This window comes from Saccoglossus kowalevskii, chromosome 11 (assembly GCF_978046115.1).
Source record: "Saccoglossus kowalevskii chromosome 11, keSacKowa6.1, whole genome shotgun sequence".
Lineage (NCBI taxonomy): Eukaryota > Metazoa > Hemichordata > Enteropneusta > Harrimaniidae > Saccoglossus > Saccoglossus kowalevskii.
This window is the reverse complement of record NC_140651.1, coordinates 2,681,754-2,704,956: the sequence shown is the minus strand read 5'-3', so window position 1 is coordinate 2,704,956 and position 23,203 is coordinate 2,681,754. Positions and strand designations below refer to the sequence as shown.

General features: G+C 32.3%; 2 protein-coding genes across 2 annotated transcripts in view; both read right to left on the bottom strand.

The window, feature by feature from the left end:
- Positions 1–8,928, bottom strand: part of LOC100368168 (metabotropic glutamate receptor 3-like) — a 77,455-nt gene extending 68,527 nt beyond the window's left edge. Inside the window, exon 1 of the mRNA XM_002732151.3 lies at positions 6,829–8,928. Coding sequence (XP_002732197.3) covers positions 6,829–8,919 — 2,091 coding nt within the window. The 5' untranslated portion in view covers positions 8,920–8,928. The remainder of the gene's footprint in view (positions 1–6,828) is intronic.
- Positions 1–23,203, bottom strand: part of LOC146735860 (C-type lection lectoxin-Enh3-like) — a 355,515-nt gene that overhangs the window by 304,356 nt on the left and 27,956 nt on the right. The gene's annotated exons all lie outside the window — the stretch shown is intronic.

Sequence of the window (23,203 nt, the reverse complement as noted above, 5' to 3'; positions counted from 1 at the left end):
TGTTAGTTTAAGTATTGATTTGTTTGTTTGTAGTAACTGTTAGTTTAAGTATTGCTTTGTTTGTTGTAGTAACTGTTAGGTTGAGTATTGATTTGTTTGTTTGTAGTAACTGTTAGTTTAAGTATTGCTTTGTTTGTTTGTAGTAACTGTTAATTTGAGTATTGATTTGTTTGTTTGTAGTAACTCTTAGTTTAAGTATTGCTTTGTTTGTTGTAGTAACTGTTAGTTTAACTTTTGCTTTGTTTGTTGTAGTAACTGTTAGTTTAAGTATTGCTTTGTTTGTTGTAGTAACTGTTAGTTTAAGTATTGATTTGTTTGTTTGTAGTAACTGTTAGTTTCAGTATTGATTTGTTTGTTTGTAGTAACTGTTAGTTTAAGTATTGATTTGTTTGTTTGTAGTAACTGTTAGTTTAAGTATTGATTTGTTTGTTTGTAGTAACTGTTAGTTTAAGTATTGCTTTGTTTGTTTGTAGTAACTGTTATTTTGAGTATTGATTTGTTTGTTATAGTAACTGTTAGTTTAAGTATTGCTTTGTTTGTTGTAGTAACTGTTAGGTTGAGTATTGATTTGTTTGTTTGTAGTAACTGTTAGTTTAAGTATTGATTTGTTTGTTTGTTGTAACTGTTAGTTTGAGTAATGATTTGTTTGTTTGTATTAACTGTTAGTTTAAGTTTTGCTTTGTTTGTTTGTAGTAACTGTTAGTTTAAGTATTGCTTTGTTTGTTGTAGTAACTGTTAGTTTAAGTTTTGCTTTGTTTGTTGTAGTAACTGTTAGTTTAAGTATTGCTTTGTTTGTTGTAGTAACTGTTAGGTTGAGTATTGATTTGTTTGTTGTAGTAACTGTTAGGTTGAGTATTGATTTGTTTGTTTGTAGTAACTGTTAGTTTCAGTATTGATTTGTTTGTTTGTAGTAACTGTTAGTTTAAGTATTGATTTGTTTGTTTGTAGTAACTGTTAGTTTAAGTATTGATTTGTTTGTTTGTAGTAACTGTTAGTTTAAGTATTGCTTTGTTTGTTTGTAGTAACTGTTAGTTTGAGTATTGATTTGTTTGTTATAGTAACTGTTAGTTTAAGTATTGCTTTGTTTGTTGTAGTAACTGTTAGGTTGAGTATTGATTTGTTTGTTTGTAGTAACTGTTAGTTTAAGTATTGATTTGTTTGTTTGTAGTAACTGTTAGTTTGAGTAATGATTTGTTTGTTTGTATTAACTGTTAGTTTAAGTTTTGCTTTGTTTGTTTGTAGTAACTGTTAGTTTAAGTATTGCTTTGTTTGTTGTAGTGACTGTTAGTTTAAGTTTTGCTTTGTTTGTTGTAGTAACTGTTAGTTTAAGTATTGCTTTGTTTGTTGTAGTAACTGTTAGGTTGAGTATTGATTTGTTTGTTGTAGTAACTGTTAGGTTGAGTATTGATTTGTTTGTTTGTAGTAACTGTTAGTTTAAGTATTGATTTGTTTGTTTGTAGTAACTGTTAGTTTAAGTATTGATTTGTTTGTTTGTAGTAACTGTTAGTTTAAGTATTGCTTTGTTTGTTTGTAGTAACTGTTAGTTTAAGTATTGCTTTGTTTGTTTGTAGTAACTGTTAGTTTAAGTATTGCTTTGTTTGTTGTAGTAACTGTTAGGTTGAGTATTGATTTGTTTGTTTGTAGTAACTGTTAGTTTAAGTATTGATTTGTTTGTTTGTAGTAACTGTTAGTTTGAGTATTGATTTGTTTGTTTGTAGTAACTGTTAGTTTAAGTATTGCTTTGTTTGTTTGTAGTAACTGTTAGTTTAAATATTGCTTTGTTTGTTTGTAGTAACTGTTAGTTTAAGTATTGCTTTGTTTGTTTGTAGTAAATGTTAGTTTAAGTATTGCTTTGTTTGTTGTAGTAACTGTTAGTTTAAGTATTGCTTTGTTTGTTGTAGTAACTGTTAGTTTAAGTTTTGATTTGTTTGTTTGTAGTAACTGTTAGTTTGAGTATTGATTTGTTTGTTGTAGTAACTGTTAGTTTGAGTATTGATTTGTTTGTTGTAGTAACTGTTAGTTTAAGTTTTGATTTGTTTGTTTGTAGTAACTGTTGCTTTGTAACATATACAATTTTGGACTTACCATAGATTCAATTATTAAATGATATGTATATGACAATCTATATGTTAATACGTACGTATATGGCAATTTGTAATTCTACCAATGATTGTCATTGATTGTTTTTTTTGTGGGATTACGTACTTCCTTTGTGATATCTAAATTCCCAGGACGTTTACATTGTTAAAAAGACGTGACTCAAAAGTAGACTCAAGAGTCAGGTGTATATGAATACATGTACATATATTGTATTAAGGTATTCAATTATTATTATTATTATTGTTATTACTTGTTTAATAATTTTCGATTGTTGGAACGAATACCACGCATTACGGACAGTAGCGATGTTACGCCTACAAAGGCATGATACTGATCTGCACAGATGCTTAGCTACAAGTAATATAAGGGATTACCTAATGCTCATCATATGTTTGTTAAATTTAAAATTAATAAGTCTAAGCAATAAAAAAATGAAAAATATCTTTCATAGAGTTACAAAAATGATCACGCCCACTTTTGCCAAACCAGCCCAAAATTGTAACTCGATGTTCAAGTAACAGTTATTAGAATTTCGAGTAAGTAAGTAAGTAATTCTTTATTGCTATCGTATCCCATTTGAGATCTTGACAAAAAGTACAATAAAGTCAAAAACATGTAATAATAAAAAAATGAAAATAAAAGGAAATACTAAAAATACAGTAAATGAATGAAATAAATACACATCTCACAATAAGAGATAAATGAATAATTGTAATATAATGTAAATAAATGTAAATCTGTGTTTTGTGGGGGTTTTTTTTGAGGCAGCTGGTACTGAAGTTATTGTTTGATTTTTTGCTCTCTAAGCATAAAGCAAGTATAAATGTGTTTTGAAATGTCTTTAATTATGTGATCGTTTTTATTATTTAATATGTTTATTAATGTCTCTCCATGCATTTTATGTTTAGTAAAAAGGCTGGTTCTTTCTTTATCATATAGCTGGCACGTGAAAAGGAAATGTTTCTCATCTTCAATTTCTCCAAGATCACAGACAGGGCATATTCTATCAGAGATGGAGATGTTTTTGTATCTGCCTGATTCAATCTGTAAACGGTGGGCACTTATTCTAAGTTTAGTCATTGCAGCACGATATAGTGGATTTTTAATTATTTGGAGGTATTTCTCAAAAGAAAAATCAGTTTTTATTTCTCTGTATGTTCTCAATTTGTTTTTGTGATGCACGCCCTTATCATCATCAAACATGCATTCTTTACTTTTTTTCTGGAATTGCATTTTAAGTTTTTCTGTGATGTCTTCAATAGTAGCATTGCTGTATTTAATTTGCCCATCTTTCCAGATATTACTTAAATTTAGGTTTTCCAAAATCTTTTTCACACCAGATACCCAGTTTTTAGTACCAGAATCATGCATCTTAATACCAAGCTTGTATGCTTCACATACTAATGTATTTTCAGGCATTTCCTGAACCCTCATCCAATATTTTAACAATTGTTTTGTACCCTGTATTGTAAGAGGGTACCTCCCTAATTCAATTAAACATGGCAAGTTTGAGGCTCTGCTGTTCACCTTTAATAAAAACTTGCAGAATTTGGTATGGAGTTTTTCCATGGGTGTTGACAAATTCCAAAGCTGTTTTGTGTGGGCAATAATATCACTAGACCATATTTCAGTGCAGTATAAGAGAATTGGTCTAACTACTGCTTCAAACATCTTCAAATGAATTCTGAGTGGTATACAAGTTGCCGAAAATAATAGCTGATTCATTTTGAAGCAGGCCTTAAGAGCTTTGTTTTTTAGGTCTATCTGGGCTTTTTCTAATTTCCCTGTTGTATTTAAATTTATGCCAAGGTAGGTGTATGATGTCACTCTTTCTAGTACATCCTGGTTTATAAAAAAATTATATTTGTCTAGGCGTCTACCTGCTTTGTTAAATATGATTGTTTTAGATTTTTTAATGTTGATCTCCAACTTCCATTTGTGGCAGTATAATTGCAGGGAATTAATCGCATTCTGAAGTCCTGTATTGGTTTCTGAAAGGAGAAGCAAGTCATCTGCATAAAGTAAACATGGAAGTTGGTTATTTAATAAAGTTGGTGGGTCATTGTTTGATGCATTTATATGACTTTTAATATCATTTAAGTATATATTAAAAAGCAGCGGACTTAGACCATCGCCCTGTCTGATGCCTTTCTCAATTGGGAAAGTACTGGTCAAGCCGTTTTTAACCTTCACACATCCAGTAGAGTTTGTATAGATTGCTTTAATAATATTATAAAATTTACCAGTGACTCCATTGTTTCTGAGCTTGTGTAAAAGACCCACATGCCAGATGGAGTCAAAGGCCTTTTTGAAATCGATAAAGCATGAAAACAGGTACTTTCCATTGGTAGTATATTTTGTTAGCAAGAGTTACGGAAATCATATAACGTTAAGCAAATTAACAAATCTATGTCAATAATAGTGGTACAATGCCAAGGGTTATGCATATACAATGAAAATGAATAGTAGTTGTGTTTTGAATCTTCTAACCAGAAATTTTCTGAAAATATTGAGAAATTAATGTCACATTGGCAAAGCTTCAAACAGTGTGCTACGTTTCGATTTTGTATTAGTGATATTTTTTTTTGTATTAAATATTTTTGCGCAATGTCATTTTTATTAGGGGTAGGGATTGGAGACAAGTATTAGAAATTATTGCCAATAACAGTATGGAATAATCATTTCGTCACTTGCGGAGTACAGAGCAGTGTATTTTACACAATCTGACAATTATTGAAAAAAAACCGAAACACTTAAAAATGTTGAGTTAAAACACGTTTCTTACTATTTTTCAATATTTTATGCGGCTACAAATAACAATTTCTGGACACCCATATTTAATAATCGTTCGAAATTATATATTGTGTTATTGCAAATAACCTATGTTGGCAATATATTGTATTACAATACATTTTTTATATGGATTATATGAGTATGTTTAGATTTCAAGCAATCTAAACTAACTGCATCATACATCAAACACACCGGTGTTATGCCTACCCCACAGCATTAAACATGATAGCCCATGAGTATTGAACATATTGCTTTACGCTTTGTTTCTCACTTCTCGTTGAAATATCTATCAACCATTAATTAATAATTAATGTAAGAAAAACTTATTTCATTATATTTCTGTCTGTAAAATACATGGTGATGAATTTGTTACTATGAGAAACATATCAATTTCATCTGTGGCCATTGTTAATTCTTCGGTATAAGTAGACCATTAGCATATCGCTGCTTATTAATTTATAACTTAATGGTAATTAGTTTATACGAATTAACACTGACTTTTGAAAACATTTTTGTTTAGATATTTTACAACATTGGCAATTTTCGTTGACGAGCCACGAAGCAGCGGATGGCATTGTTTTTGGTTGCACAAGTGTGCTCAAACGGGTTCTGTGTGTAAGCTATTTTGAGATTGGGTGACAGATTATGGGCTAGTTCAAGATACATGAATTATCAAGATTCCAGTATTACACTTATTTCTTATACTTTGATGTGGTCGACTGTTTTGATTTGTAGAACCATACGATACATAAAGTTTAGCTGAGCATCTGAAATGTTGTATTTGTTTATAGTCTTCCCGTGGTTCGGTTGGGTTTATTCTGGTGCGTTTGTTAAGCATTTAGTCAAGTCATGCCAATCCCTCCCATTTGGTGTTCCCGTGGAGTTGAAGCACGCAAGCAGAGAGAGCTTGGAGAAACCGAAGTGTACCCGAGGTATTCAAAGTTACCTACCCACCACAGTCATACAGCAAATATAACCATCATTTTTATTTCAAAATAGACGCGGTCAGCATTCCCCCCAAAGAAACGTACAAGCAGCGCTATCTTAGCTGAGACGTGCATTAGAGTGAGTGAGAAACTAAATAAAAAATGTGAGTCAATATTATTAGTAACTGTTCGAAGTGTGAGTTAGTAACGTCAGGCTACCGCGAAAAGGTGACAATTATGTAATGACTTTAGTGTTCAATGTTATCAATCATTTCGAATCATTGGAAACGTGTTAATTGGGGGAGAGCGTTAACGTCAACACAGGAAACCTTGCACACGCGTAGGACGTTTGAAGAGCAAACCGGAACTCAAACCAGTGAATCTTGGTCTTACTGTCCTCGGAAGCAGTATGTATCATGCGTAATGATATACAAGAGCCTACATTTAATTATCCAATTTGAAATGCAATTGTAAAATTGAGATTCTATAATTCTGATGTCAGTTGTCATTCCGTAAAAACATAAATATATATGTCTGCACGATATTATTATTTTATTAAATACATTGTACTTGTAATCATGTTGTACCATTTTCAATCACAATCATTTACACGCTGTATCTAATTGTTTTACAACAGTTTTCCTGAGGAAGCCCTAATTCTAGGACGAAACGTTGAAAGGAATAAACATCATTATTACATTATTGTTGAGATGATATTCTTTTATGCAGTTATCATAGACAAATATTACGTCCAGATTATGTTTAGTACTCAACATGAGTTACAGAGAGCACACGTGTTACATGATAGAAAGCAACACAAACAACGTTCGTATTATACCATTTCGGTAAGTCTCTTTGAGCAACGGTGTCAGCTTTCTGTCGTAAACATTTATGAGTATTTTTCAGGGCTAAGTATAGCTATATTTCTTTGGCTGAACGTGACGCTATTCTCAAAATTGTTAGTGGAATGAATAAATTAGAATAAAATAATATACAGTGTATGATTTACCTGTAAAAAGACCATGCCCAGAGCAATCGTTACTTGTGAACGTGGACTAATAAACGCAGGTCTTCTGGTTGACTTCTTGCCAGCATCGAATATTCGGAATATTCTATTGGTTTTCGTCAATAACGGACCGTATGTCAAAGTGAAGCTTAACATGAAGCCGAAACGGTTAATGTAACACGTGGTTGTGGTCGGCATGGCGAGGAAGGAATATACCAAAACATAGGACAGTATAATACCAATAAACATAATGTAACTGAGTTCCCGACTGGTTGCTTTAACGAGGGGCTTGCTGTTGTAATGCGTAAATGCTATTAGTGTGATGAAACAGAATGTCAATCCCACAGCACTGAAGGTACACAACATAATGGCCCATGGGTCTTGGTATTTGATGAATGACGGTGGTATTGCCTCACAATGTGTTCTCATCTTTTCTGGCCACATGTGCGGGAGACATTCCTGACACATCGTGGCATTGAAAACTGTTATTTCATTGCTCCTGCACAAAACGCAATCCCAACAACAGACATGTTCCCGTTGTATCACCATTTCACCAGCAGAACACGGGTCGCTGCAATATGAGGATGGTGGTAGCGTACCAGGAAATGCATCTAGCCATAGTGAAAGATTGTCTGAAAACATAAGCTTGTTGTCTCCTCCCAACGAATCCCAGATTCCAAGTTTCAACAGCTGATATGCATCACCAACCCGTTGAATGGTATGGATGTCATATTTTCCCATAAGATCACCATTGCGATCAAACATTATGGAACCCGTTGCTCCATTGAATGTTAGATTATGCAAATAGCCCACATCCATTTTGGCCTCTTTCAGGGGCGTACAAAGTTCCGAACTGTTTGGGCACATATCCCTACGCATATTCTCCCATCCAAGTGCGAATGTGTATACGGAATCTATAACTAACGAAACCGAGTTGTCTCTGGAAAACCCCGACGGTAAGTGCATTTCAGTACATTTGTCGTCACCGGAAGTGCAGTTCAAATATTTTTGCCAAAATTCTTCAAACCATGGATTGTGTTGATTGTTTTCCGGATTAAGAGACATAAAGTAATCTTCAAAGGGCTGAAAATGTGCAGAGTATAAATTTATTTTCAGCACACTTGATGCGATTACGCGATTCTCTGGTCTGATCTCTTCAATACTCGCAGCCCAGCCGTCGCTACCGATGAGTTGGAAATGATGTGTAGCGTTTGCCCTTCCAATAGCTGACAACACTCCGTTCGCTTCTTTAACATGGACGAACATAACCACTACTCGCGCTCTAGGCCAACTAAGAAGTGAGTGAACTACGTAGTCAAAGCCATTATTTGTCATGAAAGCAGATACTTCTATTGTCCCTGCAATACATATGTGAGCAATCTCAGCTTCCATTTTAAGTTCTTTCAGTCCGTTGTTGCCGTAGTTGTCATCTGAATGAACAATGGAAATAAAAGTCCAGTTGAAATGTTTCATTAAGTCAATCATTGTTTTTACCTGAAGTTTGTCAGGTGGACTTAGACGCAAAAAGAACGGAAATCTCTTCTTGTTGCTAAGATCGTCACTCGTAGCATAGTAACTGATCTGACATATTTCTGACAATCCCAGCAACTGAGCAGCAGGTATGGTCGTAAAACTCATTTCTGTGCCGATAACGACGTCAACATACGGGTGTGTTACGTTTTCATCACTACATGCACCGTTGTCCGTGACGCATTGACAGTCTGCCGTATTCCTGAATGCCGACATTGGCATAAAACGCAATGTCTGCGCTATTGAGGTAGACTCGCGCGTACAGGTGTCATATATTTCAAAACCTATAGTCATATTTGGTAGTATGTCGTCCCTGTTATTGATCTCGTATATAGCATACACCATTGCCTCCATTCGCAGCAAAGTTCCCAGATCTCGTAATGCTCTACATTCTTTATTGTGGTCGTAGTCATGCAGGGGGAATAAACCACCGATAATTTTATCTCCACTCATAGAATACTTAATTCTACCGATGTCAGAGTATTGCCAGCAGAGACAAGGCGTTACCAGAACGAGGTGGTATAACATCAGCACTATAAAATCTGCACACAGTTCTACTTTCATGCTGCTAGATAATAACGATACACCTGAAAAATAAATTACACGAAGAGAAAATGGAAAAGTGTTCAATTGTGTGTAATTATATTATGATATATACTCCTTACGTACGTCTTGAAATCCGGTTTCGTGGTTGTCAGTTTCACATGTACGCATTTGTTATTGTGATATGTTTCACTCTGCCATATTATTACATGTCGATTGATCTGAAGCATAGGATAATGTAATTCCTTTTTAACACAGACATTGTGATTTCAAGACTTACCATTTAATCGATTAAACTCACAGATTGTGTTGCGTTTCGACCATTCAAATTGTCAATAGCTCTGTCGAATGGCGCCGTTCAGTGTTAAAAACCTTTATAAAGCGTCTTAATAACAGCTGGTTCGTTTACCATATTTTAGCGTATGACCGACAGGTACTAGAGATTACATGACTACTTATACTCGGTAGGCTGGGTATATACGATTTCGTTGATTAGTTGGCGACAGTGATCTGTGACATGGTAAATATTATAGTAGGACTATGATTAATATGCTATATAGCATGATGTACTCTGCAAGAAAATTAATATCTTCAAAAGAATAATACTATTAATATACTGTAGTAATCGTTTTAATTGCTGTTTGTGTATGTATGTATGTATGTATGTATGTGTGTGTGTGTGTGTGGGGGGGGGGGTCGATCAGTGGTTAACATTATAATGCTCGTAACGGTATGACGTTCTCATGTGCCAAAAAAAGGGCGTTAACACGCGTGTCCATACTTTTACGGTTAAAGACAAACTGTCTTTGGTCGTGTAATCCACACAAGTTTTAGTAGAGTAATGCAATATTTGCCCTCAGGATGATAGTGTTATGCTTCGGTTAATCCCACAAACTGAAAGCTCTATCTACCCATGAGGCTCCACTGCCAACTGTTCCCCATTTTAACAATGCATATAAAGTCTACGTTCTATACTTTGTAAACACATTGTCATATAAGCATGATACACAATACACGTGACATGCTTCGTAACCGATGCGTGGTTCATTCAAAGTTACAATCCCATCTTGAAAGATCACCCAGGTACAACAGAGTGGGTTCGCCAAAATATCAGACTTGTTGCACTGCATACCATATGCATACATGATATGCTATACAATTACTAATACATATTAACAATTGTAACATTTCATGAAATATCGAGAGTGTGCGTGCATTCATTCTGATACAGCTTAAACACGACGCGGAATTGCTATCCAAGTTACATAGTTTAAGAATATAGTAGAGGTTTTCAGGTAGAACAATCCACACTAATTATTTTCATAGAAGAATTATTTCATACCATATCGAGCTATTTATTTTATTATTGCTTATAACTATTAATTAACAATCGATGTTACGTTAGTTGTAACCTTTACTTGGTCATGTGACTGCTATCCGTTATTGAAGAAGTTAACACATTTTTCTTGGAGAATTAAACATAAGAACGGCGAGTTTGCATAACTTGTTTTTCTTCTTTTAAATGTCTATTTTTGCATTTTACCAGACCATTTTGTTCGTCTTTACATTCAGATAGTGAAAAACTTCAGAACTTGTAAATTTAACAGAAATTACTGATCATGTATTGTTCATATAGGAATCTAATGATTCTCATTTGATCATGTTGATATCAAAACACATGAAAATCTACATGAATTTGCATATAGTTGCTGCATTGATTTTTTAAATGGTCTTAAAGCGGGAGGGTCGTCGCCTGCGCACGCGCGGGAATTGAGTTCCAAGCGACCATAACAATACACGCTAAAAACGCAAAAACTCATGGGTAGACGCTTGTTTGTAAACAATGACACGCTATGGCCATCTGAATCATGAGAAGGTGACGACTTCCCCGCTTTAAAATGTTCTGTGACCAATGTTAAGTAAAATGTAAATGATTGGCAAGCACCTACTAGTAAATATGTTCTAAAATATGTCGATATTTTCTAATTCATTAATTATGTAAAAAATACTTGTAAATAAGCACAATTAAGCATTGCAACAATGCAGTTTGTTAATTTTGTTCACTGTTTTAAATATATTATATTTATTATATAGCTCTGAAATTTCATAGACTAATAATGTATACGTATATTCATTTAAAGTCGATATATGAAGATTATTTGGATGGTTTTCCTGAGTACCAGGAAGATTAATTTAACCTATTTATGAATTGATACATATATTAAGTGCATATGCAACGTCTCCCTTTTAATAAAGTACAAACACAGGTTAAATTGAAATCGTTTAAATCATCAGCCGGCAACATCTTTAATGACTAGTCGCCTTATTCAACAATATGAATCAGAGGAAAGTGTTCGAATGTTTACGTAATTCAGTTCAACAATATGAATCCAAGGAAAGTGTTCGAATGATTACGTAATCCAGATCAACAATATGAATCCAAGGAAAGTGTTCGAATGTTTACGTAATTCAGTTCAACAATATGAATCCAAGGAAAGTGTTCGAATGATTACGTAATTCAGATCAACAATATGAATCCAAGGAAAGTGTTCGAATGTTTACGTAATTCAGTTCAGCTAACATTTGTCTTTCTAATTCATATTATCACAATGTTTGGCAAAAAGCATATCTTATTTGAATTTGTGTTTACATTTGTAGAATTTATTTTTCAAGTAGTCGATATCGACATATTTCGTTTGTAAAGAAAATAAACTCGCAATTGTTTCATATTTTGTGTTATTATTTGGCATTCTGTTTCCCGTGTCGGTTTGTGGTCGATTAGGTCTTTACTTGTTATTCGGTTTGTCAACATTGGATACAACAGTACATATTAATTGTACACAGCATACATACACTGATTATATTTGGCGTGAATGTACAGAACTGAACTTCTTGGAGAAACACGATGTTATGTTCCAAATGAACATGTATATATCCAAGGTTATGGGAGATGCGCCACCACTGGCAGAACTAGGAATTGTCTGCCCATCCGTACATCGAAGTAAAAACAATTTCACGCTAAAAGTTGCCTTGTCTTTTATTGATTCGTTATAATTATTAATTTAGAAGTGAGTGTTGATACCAGTGTGCCGCTTTGGTAATTAGTCTATTCGGTGAAAATAACACAATTACTCTCATATCAATGCGTCATTTAGGATTTATAAATTCTTAGATAAAAAAATAACAGGTGTAATTGTAATTTGTTATTATATCTACTCAGGTTGTATAGATGCATTTGTTGTGTGTGCAACTCGGAAAATGAACTCATTTCGCTTGGGGACGAAATCGACCTTTCATATGTTGTGTATTGTCAGTTTGCATAATTGAATTTCTCATTAGATTACCTTTGGGTACAACGAATGTTTTACATCGTTCTTATTAAAATCCCGTGGATGTAGAAACCTCGGTCGCCTTTGATTCTGGTCGAGGTATTCCGCCGGAAGTCTCTACCCTCAGTTCAATCAAATTGTGTTTTCATGCATGCGTTATACGGTAGTTAAAGATGTAGTAGAAGTTTTAGGAAGTAGAATTCACACTAGTTATTTTCAAGGAATAATTGTTTTAAAATCATATCAAACTATATATTTTATGAAAGCTCATAATTGACACTAATTAAACATGGATGTTACGTTAGATACAAAGTTCGTGTAGTAACATGAACTCTAAGCAAATAAATCTTTTATTGAAGATTCAAATTATAAAGGATACCACAAGTTTTTTATTGAAAAATGTATAATAACAGTAACACGTATCTTTAAATTTATTTCTTTGCCTTTCAACGAAAGATTGTGTTCGTTTCAGATTCAGATTCAGATAGTGAAATTTATAGATCTCGTAAATTTAACAAAAATCGCTATGACTGTTATGTTCATATATATTATATATGCAATCTGTGGCACATGTTAATACAAATATAATATGTATAATGTGTGTTAGATTACCCAATTCTCTGACTGCTGTAAGAGACTGTTGTAATGAGTTGTATGCCACGAACGACGATTATCACTAATATATGCACAACATATGTGACTATAAATTGTATTACATGTCTTAAATTTCACACAAATTTGATACATTGTTTATGGTAAAAACATCTGGGGTATTTTGCGATGCACTGACGCGTGTATTGACTGTTGTCACTTATTTGAACCGGTGCTATGCAGAGATCGCTTGTTCAATATAGTTTTCTTAGATGTTTGTGAATATTGTTTTTTGGGAATACTTTATCTATACTATTTGATGGGTATGTAATTTCAGGCAAACACTTATATTTAACAATATATAACCTTGTTTGGTTTCATTAAAGTAGGTTAAATAATTGCAAGAAAAACGTGATAAAACAGATGGCGCAGTTAGTTTCTATAAAGTGATATGCTTAACCTATAAGTATTTTGGAATTCAATACACTGTTCATCGTTATTTCGCTTATAAACATTTCCGTTTGAAGTTATCGTTGAACGTCATGGGTCGGTCGTATTATAATATATATGCCATATTTCATCTTCTAATATAGGGTTGAAATTCAGCCCAAAAATGATTGTAGACTTAAGTGATTGAATATAAAGATCGAAGCTGAATTCTGAAACATCGAGGTAATTGGCAATCTAACTTGGTAAAGTTAATTTAAGCGCAGGGTAGATTTGTTATTATATTGAACTCCAGTCAGTGATCATGTGTGGAATCTGGATGTGAATGTTGATACGCAAATAAATTGTGATGTTTATGTCAGTACTGTTAATTAGTCTTTGTTTTATCACGTATATGTATATTCAAGATTAGAAAATGTTTATTATTTAATATCGCGGAATTGTTTGTTTATTCGTTTGATGGTTCTACATTAGAAGAATATAATAAACTGTATTACGTATCTGTGTATTTGTATGTATTACGTATCTGTGTATTTGTATGTATTACGTATCTGTGCATTTGTATGTATTACGTATCTGTGCATTTGTATGTATTACGTATCTGTGCATTTGTATGTATTACGTATCTGTGCATTTGTATGTATTACGTATCTGTGCATTTGTATGTATTACGTATCTGTGCATTTGTATGTATTACGTATCTGTGCATTTGTATGTATTACGTATCTGTGCATTTGTATGTATTACGTATCTGTGTATTTGTATGTATTACGTATCTGTGCATTTGTATGTATTACGTATCTGTGTATTTGTATGTATTACGTATCTGTGCATTTGTATGTATTACGTATCTGTGCATTTGTATGTATTACGTATCTGTGCATTTGTATGTATTACGTATCTGTGCATTTGTATGTATTACGTATCTGTGCATTTGTATGTATTACGTATCTGTGCATTTGTATGTATTACGTATCTGTGCATTTGTATGTATTACGTATCTGTGTATTTGTATGTATTACGTATCTGTGTATTTGTATGTATTACGTATCTGTGCATTTGTATGTATTACGTATCTGTGCATTTGTATGTATTACGTATCTGTGCATTTGTATGTATTACGTATCTGTGCATTTGTATGTATTACGTATCTGTGTATTTGTATGTATTACGTATCTGTGCATTTGTATGTATTACGTATCTGTGCATTTGTATGTATTACGTATCTGTGCATTTGTATGTATTACGTATCTGTGCATTTGTATGTATTACGTATCTGTGTATTTGTATGTATTACGTATCTGTGCATTTGTATGTATTACGTATCTGTGCATTTGTATGTATTACGTATCTGTGCATTTGTATGTATTACGTATCTGTGCATTTGTATGTATTACGTATCTGTGCATTTGTATGTATTACGTATCTGTGCATTTGTATGTATTACGTATCTGTGCATTTGTATGTATTACGTATCTGTGCATTTGTATGTAGCATGTACAAAGATTGTACATTTCAGATGTGACATAATTTTGGAGAGGAGGACTAAACATTTTAAAAATGTTGTATTGTATTTTACATCTTATCATTATTTATTTATGTCATACTTCTTAGTGTTATTTTTTATACTTGTACTTAATTAGTAGCAATTGTAAAAAAATCTTTATTATTATCAATTTTGTTATTATTATTAATACAAAATTAGGACCAATTAATGGCACTTCAGTTCGACTAGCAAATTTCTATAATTCATATCAAAAATATCTCATTTAGGTTTCAAATTTAAGCTAAATATCATCATAAATATTGTTGATAACACTTAAATAAACTTAAATAATCTATTATATGGTTGAGATTTGCTTGTGGTCTATTTACAGATATAATTGCTTTTCTGAACATTATAATCAAGTTATATTACCACACCCAATTATATAACATAGTCAAGACCCGGTATCACATGTTTTGTAAGACATGTTTTATTTATAGCTTTTAGTCTTGTAACATAATTGATGTTTCAGTGACGTAGTAGGACTACACATGCGACAAAAACTTTTACTTTTGTTGATGTGTAACCTAATCTCATAGAGTATAAATGACATGATAAGTGTATATTCGTATTCCTTTACATGTCATCTTTCTGCTAACGCGTAGATAAAGTCATTATTAATATCTAGTATTTTCATCTGTCGCTTCTTTTACCGTTTGTTGTTGTTGTTGTTGTTGTTGTTGTTGTTGTTGGTAAAACGCACATAACCCACATACAATGCAAATGTAATATTTTGTACCCCTACCAATTGTATTTTAATCTATTTTATACGTTATATAGCCTCAATATGCGCAATATAGTACTAGTATAGAAATTAGGTAATCATTTATTGAATATTCATCATGGATTAGTTGTTATAATCGGAAATGTTTCACTGATTGTGTTCTGCAGAATGAGAGTGAAATCACGCCCATCTGAAGCAAATGTTTGTGACCGTTATATCAAATGTATCTAAATTAACGAAGTCAATGCCACCCAGAACACCAAAGTGAAAGTAACAAGAACAAACTGAGGCTTTTTCCTGATAAGACATGTTATCCGTAATACCGTCAATAATAAAGGCACGCATGACTGCATCGGAGATTATTGACATTTGCTCTTTCAAATACCACAGGCACCGTTTAGAATTTATTGCGCATATATAGTATACAAGTCGAAAATTCTTGAGGCTCTTGTGATTAATCTGTACGTAAAATCATTGAATGATATTTCAATACATTTTCCTGTTATTAAATAATTGAGAAAGGAGAGGAACTCAGAACCGACGGCTAACGAAGGCTTTGAATGAAACTGATCAGCATTTAGAGTGCATGCACTAAGGCTCGGTATAGTACTAGATTTACATTGTATCCGCAGTATTTTGATTATTCAATAATCCAATAAACTTACTGCGTTCAATAATGATACAAAATGAGAATAGCTGAAAAATAGGTTGTTGCGCGTGACGGAAATGCGATATGCTTGCTGTATTATGCGCTTTGCGATGGTGCCACACAGGTAGACATGGTGTCAGGTACATGGGTGGCGATGGTGCCACACAGGTAGACATGGTGTCAGGTACATGGGTGGCCATGGTGCCACACAGGTAGACATGGTGCCAGGTACATGGGTGGCCATGGTGCCACACAGGTAGACATGGTGTCAGGTACATGGGTGGCCATGGTGCCACACAGGTAGACATGGTGTCAGGTACATGGGTGGCCATGGTGCCACACAGGTAGACATGGTGTCAGGTACATGGGTGGCCATGGTGCCACACAGGTAGACATGGTGTCAGGTACATGGGTGGCCATGGTGCCACACAGGTAGACATGGTGTCAGGTACATGGGTGGCCATGGTGCCACACAGGTAGACATGGTGTCAGGTACATGGGTGGCCATGGTGCCACACAGGTAGACATGGTGTCAGGTACATGGGTGGCCATGGTGCCACACAGGTAGACATGGTGTCAGGTACATGGGTGGCCATGGTGCCACACAGGTAGACATGGTGTCAGGTACATGGGTGGCCATGGTGCCACACAGGTAGACTTGGTGTCAGGTACATGGGTGGCCATGGTGCCACACAGGTAGACATGGTGTCAGGTACATGGGTGGCCATGGTGCCACACTGGTAGACATGGTGTCAGGTACATGGGTGGCCATGGTGCCACACAGGTAGACATGGTGTCAGGTACATGGGTGGCCATGGTGCCACACAGGTAGACATGGTGTCAGGTACATGGGTGGCCATGGTGCCACACAGGTAGACATGGTGTCAGGTACATGGGTGGCCATGGTGCCACACAGGTAGATCAATACATACACATTATACTTTGCTATCAGGTGAAAATCTGAGAGAAAAAACATATTGTGGACAACATTATCCTGCTGACAACTAACAATAATTTATACAAGTATAAAACAAATATACAAATACAAACAAGAAAACACTCGTTGAGCTCAATGATATCTTTTTTATACATACTAGTTTTGAACATGTTAGTTACACTAATACTCGTTTATAATACTAGTTTTGAACATGTTAGTTACACTAATACTCGTTTATACATACTAGTTTTGAACATGTTAGTTACACTAATACTCGTTTATACATACTAGTTTTGAACATGTTAGTTACACTAATACTCGTTTATACATACTAGTTTTGAACGTGTTAGTTACACTAATACTCGTTCATACATACTAGTTTTGAACATGTTAGTTACACTAATACTCGTTTATACATACTAGTTTTGAACATGTTAGTTACACTAATACTCGTTTATACATACTAGTTTTGAACATGTTAGTTACACTAATACTCGTTCATACATACTAGTTTTGAACATGTTAGTTACACTAATACTCGTTTATACATACTAGTTTTGAACATGTTAGTTACACTAATACTCGTTTATACATACTAGTTTTGAACATGTTAGTTACACTAATACTCGTTTATACATACTAGTTTTGAACATGTTAGTTACACTAATACTCGTTTATACATACTAGTTTTTAACATGTTAGTTACACTAATACTCGTTTATACATACTAGTTTTGAACATGTTAGTTACACTAATACTCGTTTATACATACTAGTTTTGAACATGTTAGTTACACTAATACTCGTTTATACATACTAGTTTTGAACATGTTAGTTACACTAATACTCGTTCATACATACTAGTTTTGAACATGTTAGTTACACTAATACTCGTTTATACATACTAGTTTTGAACATGTTAGTTACACTAATACTCGTTTATACATACTAGTTTTGAACATGTTAGTTACACTAATACTCGTTTATACATACTAGTTTTGAACATGTTAGTTACACTAATACTCGTTTATACATACTAGTTTTTAACATGTTAGTTACACTAATACTCGTTTATACATACTAGTTTTGAACATGTTAGTTACACTAATACTCGTTTATACATACTAGTTTTGAACATGTTAGTTACACTAATACTCGTTTATACATACTAGTTTTGAACATGTTAGTTACACTAATACTCGTTTATACATACTAGTTTTGAACATGTTAGTTACACTAATACTCGTTTATACATACTAGTTTTGAACATGTTAGTTACACTAATACTCGTTTATACATACTAGTTTTTAACATGTTAGTTACACTAATACTCGTTTATACATACTAGTTTTAAACATGTTAGTTACACTAATACTCGTTTATACATACTAGTTTTGAACATGTTAGTTACACTAATACTCGTTCATACATACTAGTTTTGAACATGTTAGTTACATTAATACTCGTTTATACATACTAGTTTTGAACATGTTAGTTACACTAATACTCGTTTATACATACTAGTTTTTAACATGTTAGTTACACTAATACTCGTTTATACATACTAGTTTTGAACATGTTAGTTACACTAATACTCGTTTATACATACTAGTTTTGAACATGTTAGTTACACTAATATTCGTTTATACATACTAGTTTTGAACATGTTAGTTACACTAATACTCGTTTATACATACTAGTTTTGAACGTGTTAGTTACACTAATACTCGTTCATACATACTAGTTTTGAACATGTTAGTTACACTAATACTCGTTTATACATACTAGTTTTGAACATGTTAGTTACACTAATACTCGTTTATACATACTAGTTTTGAACATGTTAGTTACACTAATACTCGTTTATACATACTAGTTTTGAACATGTTAGTTACACTAATACTCGTTTATACATACTAGTTTTGAACATGTTAGTTACACTAATACTCGTTTATACATACTAGTTTTAAACATGTTAGTTACACTAATACTCGTTTATACATACTAGTTTTGAACATGTTAGTTACACTAATACTCGTTTATACATACTAGTTTTAAACATGTTAGTTACACTAATACTCGTTTATACATACTAGTTTTAAACATGTTAGTTACACTAATACTCGTTTATACATACTAGTTTTTAACATGTTAGTTACACTAATACTCGTTTATACATACTAGTTTTGAACATGTTAGTTACACTAATACTCGTTTATACATACTAGTTTTGAACATGTTAGGTACACTAATACTCGTTCATACATACTAGTTTTGAACATGTTAGTTACACTAATACTCGTTTATACATACTAGTTTTAAACATGTTAGTTGCACTAATACTCGTTTATACATACTAGTTTTGAACATGTTAGTTACACTAATACTCGTTTATACATACTAGTTTTAAACATGTTAGTTACACTAATACTCGTTTATACATACTAGTTTTAAACATGTTAGTTACACTAATACTCGTTTATACATACTAGTTTTGAACATGTTAGTTACACTAATACTCGTTCATACATACTAGTTTTGAGCATGTTAATTACACTAATACTCGTTTATACATACTAGTTTTAAACATGTTAATTACACTAATACTCGTTTATACATACTAGTTTTGAACATGTTAGTTACACTAATACTCGTTTATACATACTAGTTTTGAACATGTTAGTTACACTAATACTCGTTCATACATACTAGTTTTGAACATGTTAGTTACACTAATACTCGTTTATACATACTAGTTTTAAACATGTTAGTTACACTAATACTCGTTTATACATACTAGTTTTGAACATGTTAGTTACACTAATACTCGTTTATACATACTAGTTTTAAACATGTTAGTTACACTAATACTCGTTTATACATACTAGTTTTGAACATGTTAGTTACACTAATACTCGTTCATACATACTAGTTTTGAACATGTTAGTTACACTAATACTCGTTTATACATACTAGTTTTGAACATGTTAGTTACACTAATACTCGTTTATACATACTAGTTTTAAACATGTTAGTTACACTAATACTCGTTTATACATACTAGTTTTGAACATGTTAGTTACACTAATACTCGTTCATACATACTAGTTTTGAACATGTTAGTTACACTAATACTCGTTTATACATACTAGTTTTGAACATGTTAGTTACACTAATACTCGTTCATACATACTAGTTTTGAACATGTTAGTTACACTAATACTCGTTTATACATACTAGTTTTGAACATGTTAGTTACACTAATACTCGTTTATACATACTAGTTTTGAACATGTTAGTTACACTAATACTCGTTTATACATACTAGTTTTGAACATGTTAGTTACACTAATACTCGTTCATACATACTAGTTTTGAACATGTTAGTTACACTAATACTCGTTTATACATACTAGTTTTGAACATGTTAGGTACACTAATACTCGTTTATACATACTAGTTTTAAACATGTTAGGTACACTAATACTCATTCATACATACTAGTTTTGAACATGTTAGTTACACTAATACTCGTTTATACATACTAGTTTTAAACATGTTAGTTACACTAATACTCGTTTATACATACTAGTTTTGAACATGTTAGTTACACTAATACTCGTTTATACATACTAGTTTTGAACGTGTTAATTACACTAATACTCGTTTATACATACTAGTTTTAAACATGTTAGTTACACTAATACTCGTTTATACATACTAGTTTTGAACATGTTAGTTACACTAATACTCGTTTATACATACTAGTTTTGAACGTGTTAGTTACACTAATACTCGTTCATACATACTAGTTTTGAACATGTTAGTTACACTAATACTCGTTTATACATACTAGTTTTGAACATGTTAGTTACACTAATACTCGTTTATACATACTAGTTTTGAACATGTTAGTTACACCAATACTCGTTTATACATACTAGTTTTGAACATGTTAGTTACACTAATACTCGTTTATACATACTAGTTTTAAACATGTTAGTTACACTAATACTCGTTTATACATACTAGTTTTGAACATGTTAGTTACACTAATACTCGTTCATACATACTAGTTTTGAACATGTTAGTTACATTAATACTCGTTTATACATACTAGTTTTGAACATGTTAGTTACACTAATACTCGTTTATACATACTAGTTTTGAACATGTTAGTTACACTAATACTCGTTTATACATACTAGTTTTGAACATGTTAGTTACACTAATACTCGTTTATACATACTAGTTTTGAACATGTTAGTTACACTAATATTCGTTTATACATACTAGTTTTGAACGTGTTAGTTACACTAATACTCGTTCATACATACTAGTTTTGAACATGTTAATTACACTAATACTCGTTTATACATACTAGTTTTAAACATGTTAGTTACACTAATACTCGTTTATACATACTAGTTTTAAACATGTTAGTTACACTAATACTCGTTTATACATACTAGTTTTGAACATGTTAGTTACACTAATATTCGTTTATACATACTAGTTTTAAACATGTTAGTTACACTAATACTCGTTTATACATACTAGTTTTAAACATGTTAGTTACACTAATACTCGTTTATACATACTAGTTTTGAACATGTTAGTTACACTAATATTCGTTTATACATACTAGTTTTGAACATGTTAGTTACACTAATACTCGTTTATACATACTAGTTTTGAACGTGTTAGTTACACTAATACTCGTTCATACATACTAGTTTTGAACATGTTAGTTACACTAATACTCGTTTATACATACTAGTTTTGAACATGTTAGTTACACTAATACTCGTTTATACATACTAGTTTTGAACATGTTAGTTACACTAATACTCGTTTATACATACTAGTTTTGAACATGTTAGTTACACTAATACTCGTTTATACATACTAGTTTTGAACATGTTAGTTACACTAATACTCGTTTATACATACTAGTTTTGAACATGTTAGTTACACTAATACTCGTTTATACATACTAGTTTTAAACATGTTAGTTACACTAATACTCGTTTATACATACTAGTTTTAAACATGTTAGTTACACTAATACTCGTTTATACATACTAGTTTTGAACATGTTAGTTACACTAATACTCGTTCATACATACTAGTTTTGAACATGTTAGTTACATTAATACTCGTTTATACATACTAGTTTTGAACATGTTAGTTACACTAATACTCGTTTATACATACTAGTTTTTAACATGTTAGTTACACTAATACTCGTTTATACATACTAGTTTTGAACATGTTAGTTACACTAATACTCGTTTATACATACTAGTTTTGAACATGTTAGTTACACTAATACTCGTTTTTACATACTAGTTTTGAACATGTTAGTTACACTAATACTCATTTATACATACTAGTTTTAAACATGTTAATTACACTAATACTCGTTTATACATACTAGTTTTAAACATGTTAGTTACACTAATACTCGTTTATACATACTAGTTTTGAACATGTTAGTTACACTAATACTCGTTCATACATACTAGTTTTGAGCATGTTAATTACACTAATACTCGTTTATACATACTAGTTTTAAACATGTTAATTACACTAATACTCGTTTATACATACTAGTTTTAAACATGTTAGTTACACTAATACTCGTTCATACATACTAGTTTTGAACATGTTAGTTACACTAATACTCGTTTATACATACTAGGTTTGAACATGTTAGTTACACTAATACTCGTTTATACATACTAGTTTTGAACATGTTAGTTACACTAATACTCGTTTATACATACTAGTTTTGAACATGTTAGTTACACTAATACTCGTTCATACATACTAGTTTTGAACATGTTAGTTACACTAATACTCGTTTATACATACTAGTTTTGAACATGTTAGGTACACTAATACTCGTTTATACATACTAGTTTTAAACATGTTAATTACACTAATACTCGTTTATACATACTAGTTTTAAACATGTTAGTTACACTAATACTCGTTTATACATACTAGTTTTGAACATGTTAGGTACACTAATACTCGTTCATACATACTAGTTTTGAACATGTTAGTTACACTAATAC